Source organism: Fimicolochytrium jonesii (assembly GCF_025526975.1).
Source record: "Fimicolochytrium jonesii strain JEL569 chromosome Unknown EV422scaffold_3, whole genome shotgun sequence".
In the NCBI taxonomy this organism is placed as follows: Eukaryota; Fungi; Chytridiomycota; class Chytridiomycetes; order Spizellomycetales; family Powellomycetaceae; genus Fimicolochytrium; species Fimicolochytrium jonesii.
The window spans coordinates 1351231-1372412 of record NW_026515670.1 but is presented as its reverse complement, the minus strand read 5'-3'; the positions used below and the strand labels follow the sequence as shown (position 1 = coordinate 1372412).

The following is a 21182-nucleotide window of genomic DNA, read 5'->3' as shown; positions in this document are numbered from 1 at the left end:
CCCTTTCCTATGCGTACCCCAGATCGTCCCACTTGATTCATTATACAAGATGTAGCTTCTCTTTTTAGCCGGGACCCTCACCAACCAATCACCAGAGTCCACAAAGTCTGTCAAGGTCTCTTGCTCATCGCGACGATCAGAATACGGCCTGGGGGCCGAATATGGAGTACTCCTCTCACAACGAACATGGTTTCGCATAGAGAGACTCAAGGAGGCCTTCCTAGTCAGATGCACCCCGAGAGTAACCACCGTTATGCACTGCCTATGTTTTGCATCAGAAAACCATGCAACCCATCATAAATGTGCATTGGACGGGTTGAAGAAGCGTAGATGTGTAGGTCTCTGCGAGTCTCCGCGAGACCTCAGGGGGCTCAATTTCAAGCTTACGCGTCGGGTTGGAGAGGCGAGAGAACACGGGCGTGACGGTCCTCCTCTCGCTCGCACTACGTCAACCCGCTCACGCATACTCTACGAACCCTGGGTCGTCCTGCCATTGAAGCAACCAGGAAGACGCCGGGACCTGAGCCAGCTTACCATATAGGGGGAGATTACTCTGGCAGGACCGTGCACACCTCTCGCACTTACAGCTCCAGATCCAGCAGTGACACCTTTCTCGCGCGTCCATTGAACTCGGTTTCGGACACCGACTCCATCCACGAAACCCATCGTCTAAGGTCGAGTGATCGTACCCATACACTGAAAAATATGCTGTCAGCAGAGACGTTCCCTGGCGACGGCGTCCGAGATACATTTCATGGTGGTCATCAAGATTTGCAAGGTGATGAGATTTTGACCATAGCTGAGATTACTCCCTCAAATAAAGCACGGCCGTCTGACACGTCTTTCCACCTAACAAACCAGATGACTTGATCAAGGAAAAAAACGAGCTTCTAACGCAAGCCAACGCCGACTGGTCCACGCTGCTCGAGACCGTCAAAACACAGCAAAAGTTCCTGCAAACCCTCGTCGAGCAGCTGTCCAAAGCGGAAGAGGAGCGCGTCAAGCGGACCAAGATCCTGTCCCGACAGCAGCAAAAGGACGCGCAGAAGCAGACTGAGCGGGTCAGGAAACTGGAGGAGACTTTGCATGTCCAGCTGAAAGAGAAGGATGAGCTCATATCGGCGCTTACGGACGAGCTGCGGTCTGAACGGAGCGTGATTGATGAGCTGCGGAAGAAGAGTGAAGGGCGTGGACACAATCACCATCACCACCAGCACAGCGACGAAGAAGTCACGAATGGCGGTGGCCTCACGAAAGCCGAAGCGTCGGTGTTAGCCTACCAAGTCACATCGCTGAAATCGCAGCTGTCGAACGCGGAGGAGATGTGCGTGGAGTACCAACAGGAGGTGCAGGAAGTGCGCACCGCGATGGAGAAGGCGCAGGACCAGCTGAGAACGACCCGGAAGGAGAACTCGGCGCTCGTGCAGACGTGTGAAGCGTTGAGGATGGAGGTGGAGCGGTTGAGCCGTTTGGGTTCCGCGTCATCATCCAACAAGGAAAATACTGCTGCTAAGGAATACGTTGCAACTAGTGGACAGAGCTCCACCATCAACGGCACAACGCCCTCAAAAAAGAACAACCGACGGGCGCACAACAACAGCAGTAGCACCGAGTCGCCGTCTCAGTCTCCGCGCGGAACCATCTCCCACCGCACCGCGTCGTCAAACCCGCAATCCTTCCGAAACGGAAGCGGCACGATCAACGCCAACAACAAATCCTTCTCGCAGATCTCTCCACAGGGAACCGTTAACGCGGCCACGATGCACACCCTAAGAGACAGCGGTGGCGGTGCTGCTGCTCATGCAACGAAAGGCTACGGCAACCCCACATCGCCTTCGCACACGGCCACGCAAGAGAAAGCCGGCACCGACCGCAAAATAGACGCCAAAACCCAACGCAAACTCTACGCCACCATCCGCGTCTCGGGCACCAAGGGCGGCCGAGGCGGCAAGGTCCGTCCCGCCGTGCCGTGGGCCACCGATGCCGTCGTAGAACCGTCTCCGCCACCAACAACAACGACACGAGCAACGATGATGGGGATACCCCCGGAACAGCCGACCTTCATCCGCCACGAGACGGAGCGGTACACGCGCGAGCTGGATGCGGTTGGACGGCAGATTGATCGGTTGGCGGATGAGTTTGAGCGCGGGCTCTGACGCAACTTTGTGGACTGGAAGCTTTCGTGAGTAAAAGTATCGTTCCCGGCAGCTGCTCGTCGGAAGGAAACAAAACGAGACGGGACGTGCGAAACTGTCACCATCCCCCCTTATAACGAACGATCAGAGGACCGTTCACCCTTCCCGTCCCCCACACTCCGCCCCGCGCCAACTGACCTCTGATTCACCGAACCGCAGTTTCCCGCCCCCCTCGGGTCAAATCCCCGGGAACCCCGACCGGGGACGACCGCAACACAAATCCAAAAGCGAAGACGTATGTTATTTTGGCCCCTCTACTGGGACTCGGCGTACGTGTATGTATGTACGTTGAAAGATGGTGTGAACGAACCTTTTTTTTTTTTTTTCATAAACGCCCTTTTCGTTTTTATGCGGCTTACGTGCTTCCCGTTGTGCCCCCGCTTTGAATTTGTACATGTCTTTATATTTCTCTCTCTCCCTGTTTCGACTTTTTCCCTGTAAATATTTTGTACATTAATGAAGCAGATGATAACGAAAACATGTGCGATATTCCTAACGGGATGTAGGGACGGAACACGGGTCGCACTCTTTGCTGAGTTTGCTCCTTCGATTCTCTTCACATCAAGTATGTATATTCGAAACAGCTTTTGTGAATACGCAGAGCCCCACCATCTCGTTCCAAGGCCACAGGAACGAAAGAAATATACCGAGATCAATCCCCCCCCCCCCCCCTCCCCTATTCAATGCACGCACGCAACCCCACGCCGCATACCCGCCTTCACAGAAAAGCGCCTGACGCTGAATCCCCACATAAACACCGCCGCCGTTTTCCCTCTGAACGTTTCGAAGAGCGAGATAGGGAACCTCGTCGTCGGCCCCACACATACATCTTTCGTTTCAGGCTCCCGAGTTTCTGTTTGCGGGCGGCTGCGGGGCGCTGGTGATGCGATGCGATGCGATGGGATGGGAGAGGACTTTTTTGAGTGTTTCGATATTGTACCGCTGGTGGAATGGGACGAGCGTTGGGTAGGAGGTTGGGTGATGGGTTGTGTGTAGGAATCGTGCGATCGGGAGGGGTGTATGTCGCCTTTTTGGCGGAGTAGTGGGTAGGATCATTGGGATGGCGGTCTGCGAGAAGAGAGGGGAGGTGAGTACGGTATAGGGCTCAGAGTTTGAATGCACCGGATGGTTGCATTGTTTCCGCCGGCTTGGGAAACAATTGGTTGTTGCTTAAATAGCACATGCACAGAATACGTACTCTCCACCAGGGATGAACTAGCGTCCGCGAAACAAAATCGTAAGTTTACACGGACACACATCTCCAAACAAAAACAAACCCCCTCCATGACGAGAAAGAACGTACCATGCAGATATTATTCCCATTAAGCAGCATCTGGTCCAGATGCGTCGTTTTCCGGCCTTCTGGGGTGTTCTCGCTTACAGAAAACAACGGGTTTCAAAATCGTTGTGGGGATGTTTTCGAATCTCATACAACCACGGGGGGACTTACTATTCCGTGACGTCTTTCAGAACCATGTCTAGCGAGAGTGGCGTGACAACGTTAGCATTGGATGCAGCGCGATACAACCCCCAGAGAGCTAGGCGTGTCCAGCATGTCCCGCTGGGAGTTCCCGCATCGCATGGCATCACAACATATATCCCCGGCCCCATCCCTGCGTTTTGCAGATCCCGTCGCCCGTCATTTCGTCCTTGACCATTTCGGATACAGACTGTGCACCGGCCGCACTTCCCACCCACGCATCCATCCTCTCATCCTTCCCTTCCCCAACCCTCGTCTCCCGTCCAACACCGCAATGAATGAGTGATCCCCCACAGCACTCACTAACGAAATCATCAAACCCCAACAACGTTCCCGCGAACTCCTTCTCGGACTTCATCAGCACCCAGATCCGCGAGCCGATGCATCTGTCGACCAGTTCTGTATCGTTTTTCGTAAGACCATTTGGAGACACGTGATTCGATGGGGAGATCATTTTCGTTATTTCGTTTTCGGGTTGTTGGGGAGGGTCAATGGTGCAGATGGGGGAACGCGGATAGTGGAGGCGGCGACGGGGAGTGGTGACGTATCGGAGTGAGAAGGAAGGTTTGGAGCAATTGGTTAGCTTTCGTCTATATCATACGTTTCATATGGGGAGGAAATGACTGCAACGCGCGGACGTGGGAACCACCAATGTAGGAGGGCGTGCAGGAGGTGCGTGGGGGACTTACCGAGAGGCAGGAGGGCTGGGGTTGCTGGGCCTTGGGACGCCATTTCTGTTTTAGGGTCGTGTGTTTGTGGTGGGAAGTGGGATGGTGATATGGTAGAGAATTGTGGTGGAGATGAATTTCGACGTCCTTTTGGCGACATGGAAAAAGACGCGACTCGTTGTGCAAGATGCCCCCCCAATTTACAGTACTTATTCCGGATGTCGTCTCATCAGTATGTGAATTCAGATGGGATATAAACATATAGTCGGTAGATGCGGTTCCAGCTGCAATGATTCTCCGGTATCTACGGGCGCTGATTGGGAAGGGATGGGGGTGCGCAAGATATGATATCCGTGGTGGATCTATCCTGACAAGGGCAGTAACATAGGTGCTCAGAGGGGGCGACTGAGCATATCGCCCTAATCGCCCTTCTCGCACGCACGCAAAAGGCACACACAGCACATCACATAACCACCTTCCCTCACTTCCTCCCCTCCTCCGCCCTTCCCTCCCCACCTGTTCCCCCAAGCCCCGAAATCCTCCTCGCCACCCCTGGCAACACACCCTCCCTCTCCCTCTCCTTCTCACCCCTATTCACAACACTACCCCTCGTACTCCCCCCCGAAGCCGCATGCAACGAAGTCAACGACCCCTGTGCAGACCCGGTGGTGGATAGACTGGTCGCGGTGGTCGTCTTTTTGGCGAGGAGGGACTGGAAGAAGTTTGCTAGGACTTCGTTTTGGGAGGATAGGGGTGGGCCTCCACCTCCTGCGGTTGTGGTTGTAGATTGTGTTGTTGGGGCGCTGCTGGATGTGTTGGGGGCGACAGATGTGGAACTTGAGGCGGTGGAGAGGGCGGAGGTGGATGAGTGGGTGGCGGGCGGGCTAAGTGGGGAGGAGGTTGTTCCGCTGCGGCTGCGAGCGGCGATTTTGGCGGTGGCGGGGATAGAGAGGGAGAAGTTGTGGTCGACGGATGTCGGGGAGGGTTGGGGAGAGGTGCTTTTTGTCGTGCTCGAGTCCTGGAATGTATCCATCGAGTGTGAGTCAAAATGCAGGATGATGGCGCTGGTCCCCCAAAAGAAGAAATGTAGATTTTCAAAAAGCCGAAACCACGAAATCCTACTTACCCTCCTCGTAACCTTCGACAACCGAGCAGCCGCGTCATCTGGTGACGACGCCGCCGCAGATTTTACCTTCACCGATGCCTGCGAGTTCCCGGCGCTCGCAGTCGACGGACGAGAGGTTTTCTTCCCGTCCAGTAACGAGGTAGTGGAGCTTGACGGCGAGCGATTCGGTCCGCGAGGGGAGGATGCAGCGGTGGTTTGCAGGATCTCGAGATGCCGTTCGAGGAAGGTTTGCTCGGATTCGATCGTCATCGTGGGGTCTGCCAGTAATGACTGCGGGAATCATCGAATACACGATAAGAATAAGACAGCCAGATGAACCACGACCGAACGGAAACACAGTCTTACCTCTTGTACGGAGGGCGAAGGAATCACCGTCTCATAAATCTCTGCCGACTTGCTCGATGGAACGATATGTCCGTCGCCACTGCCCCTCGGACTAACCGCCGGACTTTCTCCCTCCGCGATCGCCGCGCAGTCAAAGCCTTCTCTCAATACCCTTATCTTCCCCCAACTATCCCAACCGCATGGTACAGCCACCGTGTCGCGATCGACCACTTGTGGCCGATGTGTGTACTGGAACACGGACGTATCAGCGACCGATGTGGGCGGTGGTCGCAACTGGTTGTTCGGTCCGGAGCTTGGCCCTGGATGGTAGAACAGACGATGGAGGATGTAGCTGCGGAGGTTGTCGAGTGTATCTGAGCGCTTTGTGGAAGTGTAAAATAAAGACGCGCCGTCTGCGAGAATCAAGATGTTACAATCGGATTGGAAATGAGATGGGCATCCACAGGCGATGATTCTGGGCGGACTCACATTTCAGAGACAGTGTCCGCAGTGTCTGCTGGATAAAGTCAAAGTGCTCCTCTTTCAATCCGCGATCGCGTTCCAGCGCGGTCGTAGCATCGGACTATGTGATTTGAAAGAAGCAAATGGTCAACTCCTGAGCCTTTTGGAACCAGTCGCATCGGCGGCTTCGCTTGCCGAGATCGTGCGCATACCTTGGCTGCCACAAATACTATTGGTATTCCGAGATTCTTCGTCAGAACCCCTTGATCCAAAGGTGTCTCGACCGGGTGTTGGGCACTGATTCTGGCAGTGGTTGATTCTCTCCCGGACAGGTCTCCGGTCGACCCTTGGACGTCCGGGGCAGGCTCTCGATATCCGCGGTAGTAAGCCTCCACTATTCACGCAAATGCATCTATTGAGAATCATGTTTCCAGTTGTCCGGCTCCAACGGCACACTTCTCACCTCGCTCTTGGAGGTGTCGCAGCCTATCTGGCTCCTTTTCTAACAATTTGTTGATGTGCCGCTCTATTACGCTGAGCCAGTTCCCCAATACGCGCACGAACGTCCAGGGCCGTGTCCAGTCCATCACAATCACCACCAAGGCATCGGCGAGATCCTCCGAACTCAATGCAAATCGCATCAGGTTCTCAAAGGCCGCATCACTGGCCAGCTGGTATATCCCCACGCGTGCAATGACGTCTAATATTGGAAAGATTAGGAAACTTGGAATAAAGCAACAAGCCGCGCCTTCGGCAAACGGACTCACCATGACACACCTTCGTTCTCCTCGTCCGTTACATCCATATAGTTGTACGAAAGGGCCAGCTCCACTGGTGCAGTGAATGTAGCCTTTTTCCGAGATGTGACCTCTTCCTCCTTGAACTGTTTGATCGCGTTGATCACGGTGGTTTTGCCAGCTTGGGCGTCGCCTTGTACATTTGTAAAAATGTGAGTTGAACATGTGAAATCTGCCTCTACTTGCGAAAAACTCATAAGCTCACCGACGACCAGCAGCTTCTTTGTTTGAGTGACTTTTGTCGTTGCGACGCTTTTGAGAATGGTGTCCCAGATGCCTTCTGTTTCTGCGGCTGCGGTTCCTTGCGCGTCAGGGTTCGTAGCGGTGTCGACGGTTTTGCCGTTTGGAAGTGGGCGACGAGGGGAGATACGGCCGCTGCTGCTGCTGGTAGGAGGGTTGATATCGGACGCCATGCTTATGCTGTGCTATTGCTGTACTATTGCGACAGTTGGGTTATTGAACAAATCTGGGGCGGACTTGTGTTGCCGTGGGAAAATGAATAGTCTCAGAGTCGAGTGATTTCGGACAAGGGGCGTCCTGCGTGAGAGTGGTGCTGCTGAGTCACGTCCTCTGTCTCGTCCTTCTTTTCCTTATCTGCGATTATGAGGGTTGGGCTGGATGATGATGATGATGATGGATTCCCTGCATTCCACGTCGACGCGTTGCAACCGCAGACTCCACACCGCAAGAGCCCCTAGAGCCCCCCCCCCCCCCATCCATCCATCCATCCATCCATCCATCCATCCATCGCTCGTCGGCATCCTACAGTCAAACTCCATCATAGGACCCACTTTTTCGTTCGGTTCGTAACAGGCACTTTGATCAACGATGGTGAGTGGGCGGATGGTTGGGCTTGGGTGTCTTTCAAACCTTACGCGTTTCGGACATGGCGGCGATGGGCGCGTCACATCGGCGATGTCTGGAATCGCCACCCGAGATAGCCAGGGCAACATTCGTGTGGGAATACCACGCTGGAGATGACTGACACCTCGGTGATGTCCAACGCCCTCCTGTCAGACGGGGCTCCAACTCGGTCGATCGCTGACTTCATACCTTCTCATGTCATTTCCTTGTAGGCTGGTAAAGCGGGCAAAGTCTCCTCCGCGCAGGCACAGGAGGATAAGGAAGGCAACAAGGGTGCCCCTTACTCTCGTGCCGCTAGGGTATGTGTCGGGAAGCGAGTCCCATCTCGACGGCATTCGTGCACTTTCCGACGGGTCTGCATTTTCCCACGAGCTTCCACCCATAACTCACGACGCGTTTCAACACTCCACAGGCCGGGCTCCAATTCCCAGTCGGACGTATCCACCGGTACCTCAAACAACGAACCCAGAACAACGTGCGCGTCGGTGCAAAGGCTGCCGTCTACTCTGCCGCCATCCTCGAATACCTCACCGCTGAAGTCCTCGAGCTCGCTGGAAACGCCTCCAAGGACCTGAAAGTGAAGCGTATCACGCCGAGGCACTTGCAGTTGGCTATCAGGGGTGACGAGGAGCTGGATGGCTTGATCAAGGCGACTATCGCGGGTGGAGGTGTCATTCCCCATATTCACGTGAGTTTACGATTGCTGCGATTTGATGGTAGCGGAGCAGCGAATGGAGGGACAAGCGAAGCGAGCAGTAAACGCGAGCGCAAGCGGACGTTCGTGGTTCTTACGCGGGCATGGCGAGCGCCTGTCTTCAACTGTGAGCGACAGCGAACGGTCGTTCTTATCACACATGGCCCAACCTCCTTGTCGCGAGCGAAGCGAGCAGGGGTATCGTTCAACCGATCACTCTACCATCCTCACCCCCATCTCTTCGCGTCATTGATTCAAAAACCCTCAGTCACTCACAACCTCAATTTTGTCCACTACCAGAAATCCCTCATCAACAAAAACACGAAAGGAGGAAAAAAGGGGGCAGAAAAAGGCACCGCTTGAAGCACACACGCGACAAAGCCTCCACCCTCCGGTGCCCCGCGGCACGTATATATGTTTTTTCCTCCCTTTCTATAGAAACGTTTCTGTCGAAACGAGTCGCGGGGAACAGATCCCTCTACCGGAAAATGGTGTGGAGAACCTTATTGAGGGGACATTGGGTGAGGGAGTACGGGGAAGGGAGTGTGTGCCCGTCCCCGTAGTGAGATATGAGTGTAAATTTTTGTCAAAATGTTGGCTTGTGGTTTTGGAAACGAGTGAAAATGAGACTCGGAAAAAGCGTCGAAAATCCAGAAACGACCCAAGCTCTTTTGGCTTTGATTCTTTTGCGCTTTGTGGAGGGCCAAACGGGTCTATATGCAATCCTATTACTTGTCTACGTGTAAAGAGCGACATATATGTACGCTCAGAGCGATCAGCTACTCTCCCTCTCCTTCCTCAATGAAAGTGACCATAGGCACACCCTCTCGCGCCTTCTTACGGCCTTTCCCGGACGACGGCGGAGGCAGCGCCGGCGCCTGCGTCTGCGGTTGCGGTTGCGGCTGCGGTTGCGGTTGTTGCACCGCCGCCGGCCCCGCGTCTGCCGTTGCTTTCCCAGTCGCCGGAGGGCTCCCACCCCTTGCTTTGTCGCCACCACCCACCGACGTCCCCGCGCCCCGAGCTGTTTTCACGCGGTACGTCTCGTACATTAGCAGCGGGTCCGTGTGGTCTAGCCTGTGCCGCGGGGATCGGTCTTGGTCTGACGTTATCGTCGCTGTTGTCGTCGTCGTTATTGCGATGCCGACATCTGTACCGCCGCTCGGCCCGAAGCCCTTACCGGACACATCCGACCGCGCACTCGCAGGCCTCGCCCCCTTCCCAGACGTATCCGACCGTCCACTAGCCGGCCTCACATTCTCCTTCCCCCTCTCCCTCTCCGCCCCCGACCTGGTTCGCACGTTCACAGGAGCAGTGGCAGCAGACGGTGTGGGAGGTCCTCTCGGCCCCATATTCAACGCCACATCATACCACACCGTCACCGCTGCCGGTAACACCACCGCGGCGGGCGCTCCCACGGCCTCGCCCCCACCGCCGGGGTTGTTGACATCCCCCATAACGCTCATCCGCCGTGGGCCGAGGAGCATCATACTCTGTCGTCGGGGGGCGTTGCTGTTCCCGGCGGTAAGCGTCATCCGCCGCCCTGTGGCCCGGGTGTCCTGCGGGACGAGGTTGGCGGAGGATTTGGCGAAGGCGCGGCGCGCGGCGTCGGTGAGGAGGGCGTGGAGGGTGTGGGTTGAGAGAGAGAGGCCGGGGGGGAGGTGGGAGAGTGCCAGGCGGGTCTGTGAGTCCGGGTCGGGGTCCGAGGGCATGACGAACGACGCGATGGAGGGGAAACAGGCGTCGAGGCGGGCGGTTGGGGTTGCGGAGGGGCGGGGGTGTGTTATGGGGTGGTCGTGCGGGGGTGATGAACCCGATCCCGTCGTGTCCTGAGTCGTCGCTGGAGTGGTTGGACTGCCAACAGTCACCTCGCTGCCCGTCCGCATCACATTCCCCGTCGACCCGCCCATCCCGTCGGTCACCGCCGTCGACACCCCCCCACCACCTCCGTCCCCCTCGGCACCCTCCCCCACTCCCCCGCTCTCCCTCTCTCTTGCATCTTTTCCCCCTTCCCCCAAATAAACAACCACATCCCCCGCCTCCACCGCCCCCCCATGCACCTGCTCACTCACAACCCTCTGCACCCTAAACACGCTCCACCCCTTCTCAACCACCACATACGCATCATGGAAGTCTTCCCAGTCGACCTGCCGGAGGCGGATCAGCGCCTGGTGGTGTGTGAGGGTGGAGTGTTGGAGGCGGCGGTGGTCGGCTGCGAGGGTGGTGAAGTGCGCGGGTGCCGGGGGTGTCCATTGGGGTGGGGTGTAGGTTGTATAGTCGAAGAAGGGGGGGAGCGGGGGGAGGGTTTTTTTCTTTTTGGACGAGGATTTGGATTTGGGCATTTTCTCTTTCGGCTTTGGGGGTTGGGGAAAGGTTCGAGAGTTGTTGGGGCCTGGCTGTTACTGAATCCACGGTGATGAGATGCGAGAGGGTTCTGAAGGGCTTGTCGCGCACGAATAGGATGGGTCTGGGACCGGCGTCCGAAAGGCTGCTCCGGCACTCCGATTAGAGATTCTCTTCATGAGCACGAGGCGCAATCCCCTCTCTCTTCTTCTCTCTTCCGAATAAATATCAAGTGCCCCGAAAAAGAATAAAGTGTGCTCAGTACAAACTCGCTGTCAAAAGCCACACACCGCGCTGTCGATTTTCGTCGCTCCCATTCCGCTAACCAAAGATAGGGTCTTTGGGCATGTTCGTTAGACTTCCGGGGCGTAGCATCGCACTTTTTCTGCTTTCTATACCGTTTTGAAAAGCTTGCTTTTCTGGGCGACACGTCTTCAAAGACACCCGTTCGACAACTTATCCTCCTGGCGCGGGGCGTGCGAGCGGATTGAGGCTCTATCTCCAGCCCGGTTCGTTGCGCACAAAAGGCCGCTTTTCTCACTGCCACACATCACGACGTTTCCTACCCACCACACATCACATCACATCCCCCACCTCCGCACCCTAAGAAAAATGACCATCATCCTCAGCACGATCACCGCCATCAGCGTGTCGCACACGATGATCCACCTCAACTCCCTCCTCTTCGCCTCCGCGCTCGCGCCGCACCTCCGCATCCCGCTGATCACCATGTGCATCTCGCACCTGATCCAGCGCACGACGATGGTGTTCTACCTGGACGCGTCGCTCTCGCGCAACTGTACGGCGCTCATCGTCCTCGGCAACCTGTTCGGGATCCTCACGTTCCGGTACATGCTGATCCACCTGCTGGGTGGGCTGTACCGGGCGATGCGGAAGGGGGACGCGGTGGGGAAGTGGGTGACGGGGGTCAGCACGGGGCTGTGGGGGGCGAGCAGCACGGCGTTCATGGAGCATATGATCACGGCGCCGGTGGTGGATCCGGGGACGTGTGGGCAGCAGCTGAATGCGTGGAAGACGGCGGTGTACAACGTGTTGTTTTTGTTGAGCTTTTTGAGCGTCGCAGGCCCGACCATCGCGTGCTTGGGATGGCATCTGAGGCTCGCGAGGAGTACGAGGAGTAAGGGGTTGGCGACCACGAGGGAGCGCGCCGCAGAGTACGTGCCTGCCCCCGGCGGCGCGGGGGCGGCGTCCACCACCCCCACGACCCCAAGGCTCCCTGCCAACACGAGCATCGACGCAATCGACGCGGTGTACTACCGGCAGCTTGTCTTCATGCTGGTGTTCTCGACCAGCTACGTGATCCTGTGCGCGCTGCAGTGGGTGATTACCGAGTGGGGGTGGCTGATGTTTACGTTTATTTTGGAGGATTATTGCTGGTTGCAGGGGATTCAGCTGTGGACGATTCCGTTGCAGACCCAGATGCAGCAGGCGCTGGGGTCCGGGGCGAGGACGACGAGGGAGGGAGGCATGGAAGGGGGATATTCGGGGGGGAATGTGCATAGGCATGGATCGTTGAGATCAGGGGCCGAGACGAATAGGTCAACCTCGTTCGTGGCGTGAGAGAAACGGGGTTGTTTGGGGGATGATCACCCTTACGACAACGGGAGAAGAACCTCACTCATCGCCTTTCGTGCCGGGGCCAAGCGAAACGAAAACGAAAAACGCCGGCCACCATACTACCAATGCATACCGCCATCGACGATGTGCCTCCTGCGTGCGGAGTTTCATATCCACCACCCTACGACCGGGACCGGTAATCCCTCCATCGCTCACACCTCGCGCGCCGGTGTCACTTCTGGAGCGCCGGAACACAGTAATAGAATCGACTAGCACGAATACTCCTCTGCCTTAATATACCCATTCGTAGTCGTAATAACCACCACCTTCGTGGATCTAGAAGCAAGAACAAAAATTGTCCACAGGATCGCTAGAAGGAGTTATCCGACACTCTAAATAAAACCGGTCCATGTGGGGTGTATGGAACCAGAACCACCTGTTCGTATTCGTTAGAGACAGAAAACCAGATATTCATTCATTTCATTCTTACAAAATGGGGGTCCCCCGATGCCCTTGACTCTACGGGGTGTGCGAGGGGGGAGTGGTATCCACCCCGCTCCCCTTTCCGTCACCTGTCCGAGAGACTAGACTAGATCTAGTAGTGTCTGGCTGCTCGGGCGTCCATTCACCCAGACCAGCCGAGTGGGTGATTTTTCTCAGAATCAGGCAGAAGGTCTGTGGGAAAAAGTTTTGCCACCCGCAAAGTTCTCTTCTGCTTCCCGGGAATGCAACAGCCAACCGAGGGCGGGTGGTTGGGGGGGTGGAGGCTTCTCAGTAATTCTCCTTCGCCTCCTTCGCCAACACCTCCCCCTCCCTCTTGATAACGCCCATATGCAGCACACGGTCGCCCGCCATCGCGACCGGGTTCGAGCTTCTTCCAATCGTCTACGAAAAAAATTTCCACAAATCCCATGTTAATCACGGGCTAGCCAAAAACACCAAAAAAAAAAACAAGATCAAATCAGAGGGCGGATACAAGACACTTACGACACCGGTCCCGGGAGCAAACACCTCATCCACAATGTTCCCGAAAATATTCTTGATCCTTGCCACCAGGTCCCCCTTCTTCACCACACTGTTCACGCCCGGATACACTTCCAGCACCCCGCCCGTGCGCGTATAGATCCAATACCCCTTTGAACACAAAATGGTACTGGATGGCGGTAGGGCGTCGGGGATATGGGTTATTGGGACAGTGGGGGTGAACATGGAGAGCCAGGAGAGGATACGCATGACGCCTTGGTAGGACCATTGGACGAATTGGTTTTGGAAGAGTTGGGGGTTGCCGATTTCGACGGTTATGGAGGCGATGGAGAGGGACATTGCTGCGGAGCGGAGGGCGCCTGTGTGGTCGAGAGGGAGATGAGGGTTTGGTTTTGTACTTTGAGTCCAATGCGGTACTGATGGGACAGACACGGTCTCCCCTCTCACAGAGACCCAACACTCACCGTCCTGCCCACTATTATGCAAAATAATCTGCGGCTGCTGCAACTTTGCCATACTCGCACTCCTGGCATCGTTCATATCACACCGGACATAATAACTATTCACCCGCCCAAAAGATGCCGTATGCAGGTCAATCAGGTAATCAAACTTCCTCACCACCTTCTGCATCAAGTTATACGCGTATATCTGGGATGAGGTTCCCGTGGGTGAGCCGGGGAAGAGGCGGTTGAGGTCTTTGCCGTCGGAGAATTCGCGCGTGTAGCGGAGGTAGCCGGGGACGTTGACGCAGGGGACGGCGACGACGGTGCCGCGGAGGAAGGAGACATCAATGTCGGAGATGACGCGGTGGATGCATGGGACGCCGTTGAGTTCGTTGCCGTGGACTACGGCTGTTATCCCGACCTAATAAGAAATATGGCGCGGTTGACGTGAATAAATGCTTATTGTTGTGTTTTAAAAGGAAATTCTCGTGGTAGAGTCCATACCACGGGTCCTTCCTCTTTGCCCCTTGCGACGATAACCGGTATCCGCAACCACTCGCTCAACCCCTGCTTAACCATGTTAATCCACACGGTACTGATCGCGCCCACAGGAAACTCCTCAATATCCAGCTTATCCCTCACAACCGCAGGCGGGACCTCGCTCTCATTCTGGAAGCGCGACGAAAACACGGGCGGTTTGTAATGCCTCGCCGAGTCCCAGTTGCGTATCGGCATCTCGGAGGGGGAGGTGGGGTTCGTGGGTAATTGCGGGGTGGCGGAGGGGTCGGAGTAGACGGGGATCGGTTGGTCGTCGTATACGATGATAGACCCTGTACGGCCGCGCGGACGGACGGGTCCGAGGTCCGCGAGGGAGGACTCGCGGCGTTGGCGTTGAATGTGGTTGATTTGGATGATGAGGACGCTGGCGTCTTGGTGGTCTGTTTCTTTGGGGAAGTCGGTGCCGTCGAGTTGGACGGGTTTCATGGTGAGGTCGGTTGGGCTGGCGTCGTCTTCGCGGTGGCATATGAGGGTTTGGCCGGTTTTGACGACGTAGGGCTTGTCGCTGCCTTCGACGTTTACTTTGACGGTTCCGGTTACGACGTAAAGGATTGATGTGTTGCCCAGGAGCATTTTACTGCTGGACTGTGGCCCGGATGACCCGTTGGGCTTCGAAGGTTGCCGACCCACAGCGGACGTATCATCATCTATCGGCTCCGGGGAAGCTGAGCGTGGAGCCCCACTCCCATTGATTTCATGTTCCGCACCACATTCGCCATCCGAGTGTAAACCATGCAAGCAAATGTTTTCCAGCGTTGCCGAGACGCGTGTGCGATCGCGATTAGCGATGAAAGTAAGATGGCGGACGGGCGATGTCCTCAAACGGCAGGTTGTAGGCCATTCCCCGCTATAAGTGTATGGCTGAAGCGGGCGCAACGGCACCGCCGTCGCCTGGTCGTTGTGATGGAGGGCTACCGGGGATGTGACGGAGTTCCTACGCGCGCTGGGAGCAGGCTTATCGGTGGGCAGCAGCAACAACGCGATATCGTAGCCCGGGTAGACTGAGAGCGAGCAGGAATCCCTGACCTCGGACAGCTGGAGCCGCCATAGGAAATCATCGGCTTCAAAGTCTGCGGTCGGTGGGCTTATGGCTATCTGATGCGTTTCTCCCAGCCCGTTCTTCCACGGGCTACGAACGTAGTTCGCGTCGTCTAACAAGTTTACCGTGGGGTTTGCCGCAGCAGGCTCGCCGACCACGGACTCGTCTTTGAGGTCGGGAAAGTAAGACATGGACGCTTTCTTTCGACTGGGAAGGGAATTGAGTTATGACAGGTTCGATCCCTGCCTTCGTACGATGACCAAGTTCTCCCAGATGCCGCGTGGGAATCGCGCGATCTTGGGACTGGATGGGTGAAATCAAACAAGGACGACGGACGCTACGGTGGCGGTAGGAAAGAGCCAGCCGCTCACTGCGTGGGGTTTCTGAGATGAGACTTAAAGGTCGTATGCAATGCAGAATGGCTGCACCCGATGGCGGAAGCTTTCGAAGGAAGCTCTGTGGGAAATGGCCTGTCAACCAGCCAGAGACTTTACCAAGGAGTAGCGATTGCAGTGATTCTATAGTAATAATTAGCGGACCGATTAGATCCAGCCAGCCAGTCAGCGATGTGCGCCGTTCGTTCCCCTTTCTCATCAAGCGTCACGCGACGAAGGAGTCGGTGCCTCAAGCAAGCCACAGTGGCGCTGGCGAGGCGTTAAATCCAACGCAGTGCGTGACCGCGCACGTGAGGCCATGCATGCCCGGTTGCCGCGCCCCTCATCCCATTCCCGGGGGGCCTGTGTGGGTGGGTGGGTGATGAACAAGGCGGGCTATACGCTGGCTGGCGGTTGGTTGGTCGACTTGTCACTACTGCTGCATGCACCGCTCACAATACAGGACAGTACGGCCACCCACTGACTGAGTTATCGCTGGAACCTGCCCGCTAGCGCCCCCCCCCGGAGCCATTGGCTGCTGATCACCCCCTACGTGTGGGCCGCCGCATACCTATCGTCTCCAACGGAACGCCCCCACCCCCCCCCCCCCCCCCCCTCCGCCGCTTGTCGCAAATCTCCAGCCGCTGCACGCTTTTCGAGTCCGGGTCCGGAAACACCATCTTGAACACTACGGACATTACCCTAGAGCGACATCCGATACACGGACTCACATACACACACCCCGACCCTCCCAATCAGGTCTTGGCGCTCGTCTGAACCTCAGCAAGCGTCTCTATCTAGTCCGCATATACCGCTCTGCATATCGCCGCTCCCTCCTCACTATACCGCAGAGTCGGCATTTTAGATAGCTACAACCAACCACCACAAAGTATAATCCACCGAATATGTGCCCACCACCAGAAGCAGCGACGGCACCGCCACCACCGGCACCAACAGCACCTGCAGTCGCTCAACACGGCGGCGTAGAGTCCAGTAGGGAACAACTGCCTTCCTCGCAGAGTAAATGTAGTCACTGTGGTCTGCAGATTGACGGGCAGTTTGTGAGGGCTCTCAATGGACACTATCACTTGGATTGTTTTAGGTGTCAGGTGAGGCCAGGATTGGGAAGAGGGGTGGGAGTGGGAGCGTTAGCGAGCTCGGCCGGAGCAAACGATTTCGCGAGCGAGAGGGAGCACGAGCGGAGCGAATCCCAGTTGCGCCAAAGGCGCAATCCTCCCCTCACCGCGGTTCTTGGCGAGCACCGGCGAGCAGCTCCGCCCACTGCATAACTCGATGCCGCTCGTAGACACATGAAGGGAGGATAGAGGATAGAGGGATGGAGGATAGAGGATGGAGGATGGAGGATGTCGACGGAGGTTGGATGTATTTTGGTGGATGTCGATGGAGGTTGGATGAACGATGGATGATGGCAACACATTGAACCCAAAGTTATGACACCCACTTACTCAAACACATCGCTTGATGTAGGACTGCGACCAAGTAGTAGCAGAAAAGTTCTTCCCACTTACAGGCGCAGACGGACAACGGCAATTCTTCTGCGAAAAGGACTACTTCCGGCGACTAGACCTCCTCTGCGCGAAATGCGGAGGCGCACTCCGCGGCGCACACATCGACGCACTAGGGAAGAAATACCACCTGGAGCATTTCACGTGTTCCGTGTGCCCCACCGTGTTTCGACAGCACGACTCGTATTATGAGCAGGAAGGGAACGTGTATTGCCAGACGCACTACTCGTATCTGTTTGCGGTCAAGTGCGGGGGGTGTAAGACGGCGGTTTTGAAGAGTTTTGTGGAGACGAATAAGGGGACGTGGACGGAAAAGTGGCATCCGGAATGCTACATGATCTATAAGGTTCGTTAGGGGTTGGGTATGAACTAGTGTAAAGGGGATAACGCTGACTTCCGCTCAATCATACAACAGTTATGGAACGTTACGGTCAACCCATCAACAGAACCCACGCCGAAACTCCCTGGACCGAACGACAAAGGTAAATGAATAGAGCTTCCATAACACCTCTCTGGGAACAATTCCTCACATCCCTCCTCTCTCCACAGCCGACCTCGAAGCCAACCAAGCAATAGCCGACAAAGCTGGCCGCATCCTCCACGTTCTCTCCGCCTTCGAAGAGCTCTCCGCCGAATGCATCTCCGACATGCTCATCCACCTCTCCCACGAAAAGCGCGAAGAAGGCCTGATCCAAGGCACCCACTTTGTCTCTCACATTGCGGCCCTCTTCTCCGTCCTCGACGACATTGAAGCCAAACTCACCTCCCTGGGCGATACCACCGGCCTGCAACACTCGAAGGAGCCGAAGCAGCTGACAAAGAAGATTGTGCATTTCTTTTCGTTGTTGAGTTATGTGCAGGAGAATGCGGAGACGAGGCAGGAGGCGACCAAGGAGATGATTTCGCTTGTGACGAGTTTGGCGCATACGTTGAAGATACTTATTAGGTCGGCGTTGACGGGGGCGTTGAAGCTGGTACGTTCAGTCAGCCGGAGGGGATACCTACGTTCGCCTCGAATGGTTTAGGCATTGTCAACTAATCACTATGAATTAGGAACGAGACCACGCCGTCAAAACTGCCGTTTCAGACTTCCTCGACCGCCTCGCCTCCTCCTCCCAAACCCCCTTCACTACGGCACCCCAACACGTCCTCGACGATTGCGGGCCCGACCCAAACCCGGACCTCTGCGCCTCCTGCAACCAGCCCATCGAAGAAGAATGCTTCCGCCTTAAATTCGATCGGTGGCATGTACCGTGTTTCCGATGCGCAGTCTGTGATGTGGATTTGAGAGGGGCGTTTAGAGGAGCGGCGGTGGATGGGAGCAGTAGGAAGGTGGTTTGTGAACTGCATGCGAAGGGGAGGGAGCGCCCGGAGGTGGGGTTCGAGAGGGTGACACAGTTGGATCAGTATATTTTTCTGTTGAGGTGTGCGTTGAAGAGGTTGTGTGCGCTGATGGATATCCAATGTAAGTGTACGGTTGGACTGACTTTGGCACGTGACTCGAGAGCTGACGATCCGATTGTTCATCCCACAGTGGAGTCCCTCGGCAAAAACCCCAACCGCACCTCCCGTCTCTCCAGCGACGAAGACACGCCCGCCGACGAAGCAAACACTCGGGACTCAGTCCCCTCCTCCGACATCCGCCGCACAACATCCTCCCGCGGCTCCTCCCGCGACCGTATCTCCAAATCCGACGACGAAAGCCTGGCTGGTCCAGGCGTACCAATCCCTTCAAAGTCACAATCATCAGCAGCAGCAGCCTTCTCCCACTCCCCCCTCTCAGCCTCCACCCCTTTGGACACAACCTCGACCCTCACCCAAACGCCCATAACCCACGCCCCCTCCCTCGCCCCAAAACAAAAGAAAAAACACCCCATAGCCCCTCGCGATCCCGCCACCGACTTACCCTCGCTACTGGACCTCTCAGGCCTAGACCACTGGGCCGTCCGCCAACTTGCGGCGCAGGCGCTGCATCCACTTGTCGCGGACCAGTTTACGTTGGGGGAGTTGATGGATGTGGCGTGTAGTAGGAAACAGAGTGTGTGGGGGAGGATGGTGGATGCTATTCGGAAGCCGGGGAGGTCGAAAGGTGCGTTTTATGCGTTCGGCGAGGTTGCGAGCCGGGGGTTTGGTATGAATGGGAAAGGGTGGTGGGATGAGATATTGACGGTTTCGTTTTTTTTTTGTTTTTGCAGAGGGGACGTTTGGAGTGCCGTTGGAAGCGCTTGTGGAGAAGTATGGAGTGGATACGGAGCTCGGGCCGAGGCCAGGTCAGCTGCATATCCCGATTTTGGTGGATTCGTGTATAAGGGCATTACATACCATGGGTAAGTACAATGTCCGGGATCGAACCCGGTGTCTCATCAGACCCCTCGTCACAAAACAATCACTAAATCCACGTATCACGGCCCCCCTCAGACCTCAGCGTAGAAGGCATCTTCCGCAAAAACGGCAACATCCGCAACCTCAAGACCATCTCCGACGAGATCGACCGCGACCCCCGGACGATCGATCTCACGGGCAACCACGCCGTGCAGGTCGCGGCGCTGCTCAAGAAGTTTTTGCGGGATATGCCCGAACCGCTGCTGACGTGGAAATTGCATAAGCTGTTCATTGCTACGCAGAGTACGTCTGGCCAGGGTTGTGAAAGATTGTTTGAGGGAGGGATTGGGATTGATTATGAATGGTTTTTTTTTGTAGAGATGGCGATTCCGGCCCGCAGGAAGGAAGCCCTCCACTACGTCTGCTGCATGCTCCCCAAACCCAACCTCGACGTTCTCTCCGTCCTCGCCTACTTCCTCCGCGAAGTCGCCGAGCTCTGCGAGGTCGAGGCGCCCCTCTCCCAAGGGGTCTCCCAATCTTCCCAACAGACGCCGTCCTCCCAACACCATCCGGAATCCAACACCGACACGGACGTCCCACCACATACAGACACGACAACGACCACGACGATAACCCCGACATCGACGGTGGTTGTGGGAGGCAACAAGATGGGCCTGGATAACCTAGCGACGGTGATTACGCCGAATCTGCTGTATTCGAAGAGCAAGAACGCGGTGGACGATGAGAATATACTCGCTGTGGAGGCGTTTAGGATGATCCTGGTGTTTCAGGATGAGTTGTGGTTGGTGAGTTTGTAAACCCCTCGCACTTTTTTTACACACTGCCCATATTTGTTTTCTATTTGGGGTTGATGATTGACGTTTTCTTTTGTGTTGTGTCCGCCCGGTTTTTCTTTTTTGGTTTAGCTCCCACCAAGCATGGTAGAACGCCTCAAATCCGACACGACCATCTCCGACCGCTTGGGACGGTCTGATAACCACCACCACCCTAACCACCACCAGGGGTTCAATAGCTCAGGGCAGAGTATAAATGGGGGGAGGGAGGGGAGGGAGGTGCGCGACGGGTTGGGTGAGGGGAAGGCGCAGATGGTGGGCGTGGGGCATCAGAGGGGGGGTGGTTCGGTAAGTCCAAACAAAAAAATTCTCCCATTGGGTATGTGCGGTGTGATTTACGGGGCGCGTTTTTTTTTTGGGCGGGGTTTTTATAGCAACTAGGCCGAACCCGCAATGTCGTCGTCACACCCACCGAAGTGCAGCAGGGCGGGGTGGCCAGGATCGAGACCGCTGGTGGTGGGGCCAGTCGGTAGCCCCCGGTTCGAGATCTCCAGAAACAACACAGGAACGGGACAAGTTGACCTCATTTTGCCACACACATAACACACACACAC

The 21182-nt window shown here is 56.1% G+C and overlaps 8 protein-coding genes across 8 annotated transcripts; 4 read left to right on the top strand and 4 right to left on the bottom strand.

Annotated features, from left to right (window-relative positions):
• Positions 1-404: 404 nt before the first annotated feature.
• Positions 405-2377, top strand: EV422DRAFT_517789 (uncharacterized protein). The gene is made up of 3 exons (XM_053069473.1): positions 405-778; positions 862-2182; positions 2355-2377. The coding sequence occupies exons 1-2, from the start codon at positions 706-708 to the stop codon at positions 2154-2156; spliced, it is 1368 nt and encodes a 455-aa protein (XP_052928888.1). The 5' UTR covers positions 405-705; the 3' UTR covers positions 2157-2182; positions 2355-2377.
• Positions 2378-2864: 487 nt separating this feature from the next.
• Positions 2865-4469, bottom strand: EV422DRAFT_517781 (uncharacterized protein). The gene is made up of 6 exons (XM_053069472.1): positions 4365-4469; positions 3979-4074; positions 3646-3673; positions 3499-3571; positions 3394-3410; positions 2865-3263 (listed from the first exon to the last, which is right to left on the bottom strand). Exons 1-6 carry the CDS (start codon positions 4405-4407, stop codon positions 3248-3250), a joined length of 273 nt encoding a protein of 90 aa, XP_052928887.1. The 5' UTR covers positions 4408-4469; the 3' UTR covers positions 2865-3247.
• A 94-nt stretch (positions 4470-4563) lies between these two features.
• EV422DRAFT_605841 (dynein light intermediate chain-domain-containing protein) lies at positions 4564-7465 on the bottom strand (the record flags this gene model as incomplete). Its single annotated transcript, XM_053073787.1, has 8 exons — positions 4564-5361; positions 5470-5739; positions 5815-6206; positions 6283-6376; positions 6468-6649; positions 6719-6955; positions 7033-7185; positions 7258-7465. 8 exons carry the CDS (start codon positions 7463-7465, stop codon positions 4825-4827), a joined length of 2073 nt encoding a protein of 690 aa, XP_052928886.1. The 3' UTR covers positions 4564-4824.
• Positions 7466-7713: 248 nt separating this feature from the next.
• EV422DRAFT_249124 (putative histone H2A F/Z family member HTZ1) lies at positions 7714-9042 on the top strand. The gene is made up of 5 exons (XM_053065727.1): positions 7714-7880; positions 7961-8044; positions 8129-8215; positions 8329-8604; positions 8911-9042. Exons 2-5 carry the CDS (start codon positions 8030-8032, stop codon positions 8971-8973), a joined length of 441 nt encoding a protein of 146 aa, XP_052928885.1. The 5' UTR covers positions 7714-7880; positions 7961-8029; the 3' UTR covers positions 8974-9042.
• Positions 9043-9307: 265 nt separating this feature from the next.
• On the bottom strand, positions 9308-10566 carry EV422DRAFT_517774 (uncharacterized protein). The gene has a single exon (XM_053069471.1). It carries the CDS (start codon positions 10515-10517, stop codon positions 9390-9392), a length of 1128 nt encoding a protein of 375 aa, XP_052928884.1. The 5' UTR covers positions 10518-10566; the 3' UTR covers positions 9308-9389.
• A 740-nt stretch (positions 10567-11306) lies between these two features.
• Positions 11307-12965, top strand: EV422DRAFT_617585 (uncharacterized protein). Its single transcript, XM_053074012.1, has one exon. It carries the CDS (start codon positions 11563-11565, stop codon positions 12529-12531), a length of 969 nt encoding a protein of 322 aa, XP_052928883.1. The 5' UTR covers positions 11307-11562; the 3' UTR covers positions 12532-12965.
• Positions 12889-15841, bottom strand: EV422DRAFT_249081 (uncharacterized protein). The gene is made up of 5 exons (XM_053065726.1): positions 14598-15841; positions 14460-14522; positions 13516-14376; positions 13019-13413; positions 12889-12964 (listed from the first exon to the last, which is right to left on the bottom strand). The coding sequence occupies exons 1-4, from the start codon at positions 15741-15743 to the stop codon at positions 13300-13302; spliced, it is 2184 nt and encodes a 727-aa protein (XP_052928882.1). The 5' UTR covers positions 15744-15841; the 3' UTR covers positions 12889-12964; positions 13019-13299.
• A 695-nt stretch (positions 15842-16536) lies between these two features.
• Positions 16537-20830, top strand: EV422DRAFT_517767 (uncharacterized protein). The gene is made up of 9 exons (XM_053069470.1): positions 16537-17035; positions 17415-17798; positions 17868-17934; positions 18002-18426; positions 18506-18917; positions 18987-19541; positions 19648-19779; positions 19871-20077; positions 20153-20830. The coding sequence occupies exons 1-9, from the start codon at positions 16832-16834 to the stop codon at positions 20590-20592; spliced, it is 2826 nt and encodes a 941-aa protein (XP_052928881.1). The 5' UTR covers positions 16537-16831; the 3' UTR covers positions 20593-20830.
• Positions 20831-21182: the final 352 nt, after the last annotated feature.

What these genes read in the sequence shown, in the direction of transcription:
- EV422DRAFT_517767 (XM_053069470.1), top strand. Translation starts at nt 16,832, where the DNA reads ATGTGCCCACCACCAGAAGCAGCGACGGCACCGCCACCACCGGCACCA. An exon ending in AATGCTACATGATCTATAAG is followed by an intron (nt 17,799 to 17,867) that starts GTTCGTTAGGGG and finishes ATCATACAACAG; the next exon opens with TTATGGAACGTTACGGTCAA. An exon ending in GCTGTTCATTGCTACGCAGA is followed by an intron (nt 20,078 to 20,152) that starts GTACGTCTGGCC and finishes TTTTTTTTGTAG; the next exon opens with AGATGGCGATTCCGGCCCGC.
- EV422DRAFT_517781 (XM_053069472.1), bottom strand. Translation starts at nt 4,407, where the DNA reads ATGGCGTCCCAAGGCCCAGCAACCCCAGCCCTCCTGCCTCTCG. An exon ending in CCCAGCCCTCCTGCCTCTCG is followed by an intron (nt 4,075 to 4,364) that starts GTAAGTCCCCCA and finishes AAAACGATACAG; the next exon opens with AACTGGTCGACAGATGCATC. An exon ending in GGGGTTTGATGATTTCGTTA is followed by an intron (nt 3,674 to 3,978) that starts GTGAGTGCTGTG and finishes CACTCTCGCTAG; the next exon opens with ACATGGTTCTGAAAGACGTC.
- EV422DRAFT_517774 (XM_053069471.1), bottom strand. Translation starts at nt 10,517, where the DNA reads ATGGGCGGGTCGACGGGGAATGTGATGCGGACGGGCAGCGAGGTGACT.
- EV422DRAFT_249124 (XM_053065727.1), top strand. An exon ending in CTTACTCTCGTGCCGCTAGG is followed by an intron (nt 8,216 to 8,328) that starts GTATGTGTCGGG and finishes AACACTCCACAG; the next exon opens with GCCGGGCTCCAATTCCCAGT. An exon ending in GTGTCATTCCCCATATTCAC is followed by an intron (nt 8,605 to 8,910) that starts GTGAGTTTACGA and finishes GTCCACTACCAG; the next exon opens with AAATCCCTCATCAACAAAAA.
- EV422DRAFT_617585 (XM_053074012.1), top strand. Translation starts at nt 11,563, where the DNA reads ATGACCATCATCCTCAGCACGATCACCGCCATCAGCGTGTCGCACACG.
- EV422DRAFT_249081 (XM_053065726.1), bottom strand. Translation starts at nt 15,743, where the DNA reads ATGTCTTACTTTCCCGACCTCAAAGACGAGTCCGTGGTCGGCGAGCCT. An exon ending in GCGAGGTCCCGCCTGCGGTT is followed by an intron (nt 14,523 to 14,597) that starts GTGAGGGATAAG and finishes ATGGTTAAGCAG; the next exon opens with GGGTTGAGCGAGTGGTTGCG. An exon ending in TTGCTCCCGGGACCGGTGTC is followed by an intron (nt 13,414 to 13,515) that starts GTAAGTGTCTTG and finishes TTTTTTTCGTAG; the next exon opens with ACGATTGGAAGAAGCTCGAA.
- EV422DRAFT_517789 (XM_053069473.1), top strand. Translation starts at nt 706, where the DNA reads ATGCTGTCAGCAGAGACGTTCCCTGGCGACGGCGTCCGAGATACATTT. An exon ending in TGGTCATCAAGATTTGCAAG is followed by an intron (nt 779 to 861) that starts GTGATGAGATTT and finishes CTAACAAACCAG; the next exon opens with ATGACTTGATCAAGGAAAAA.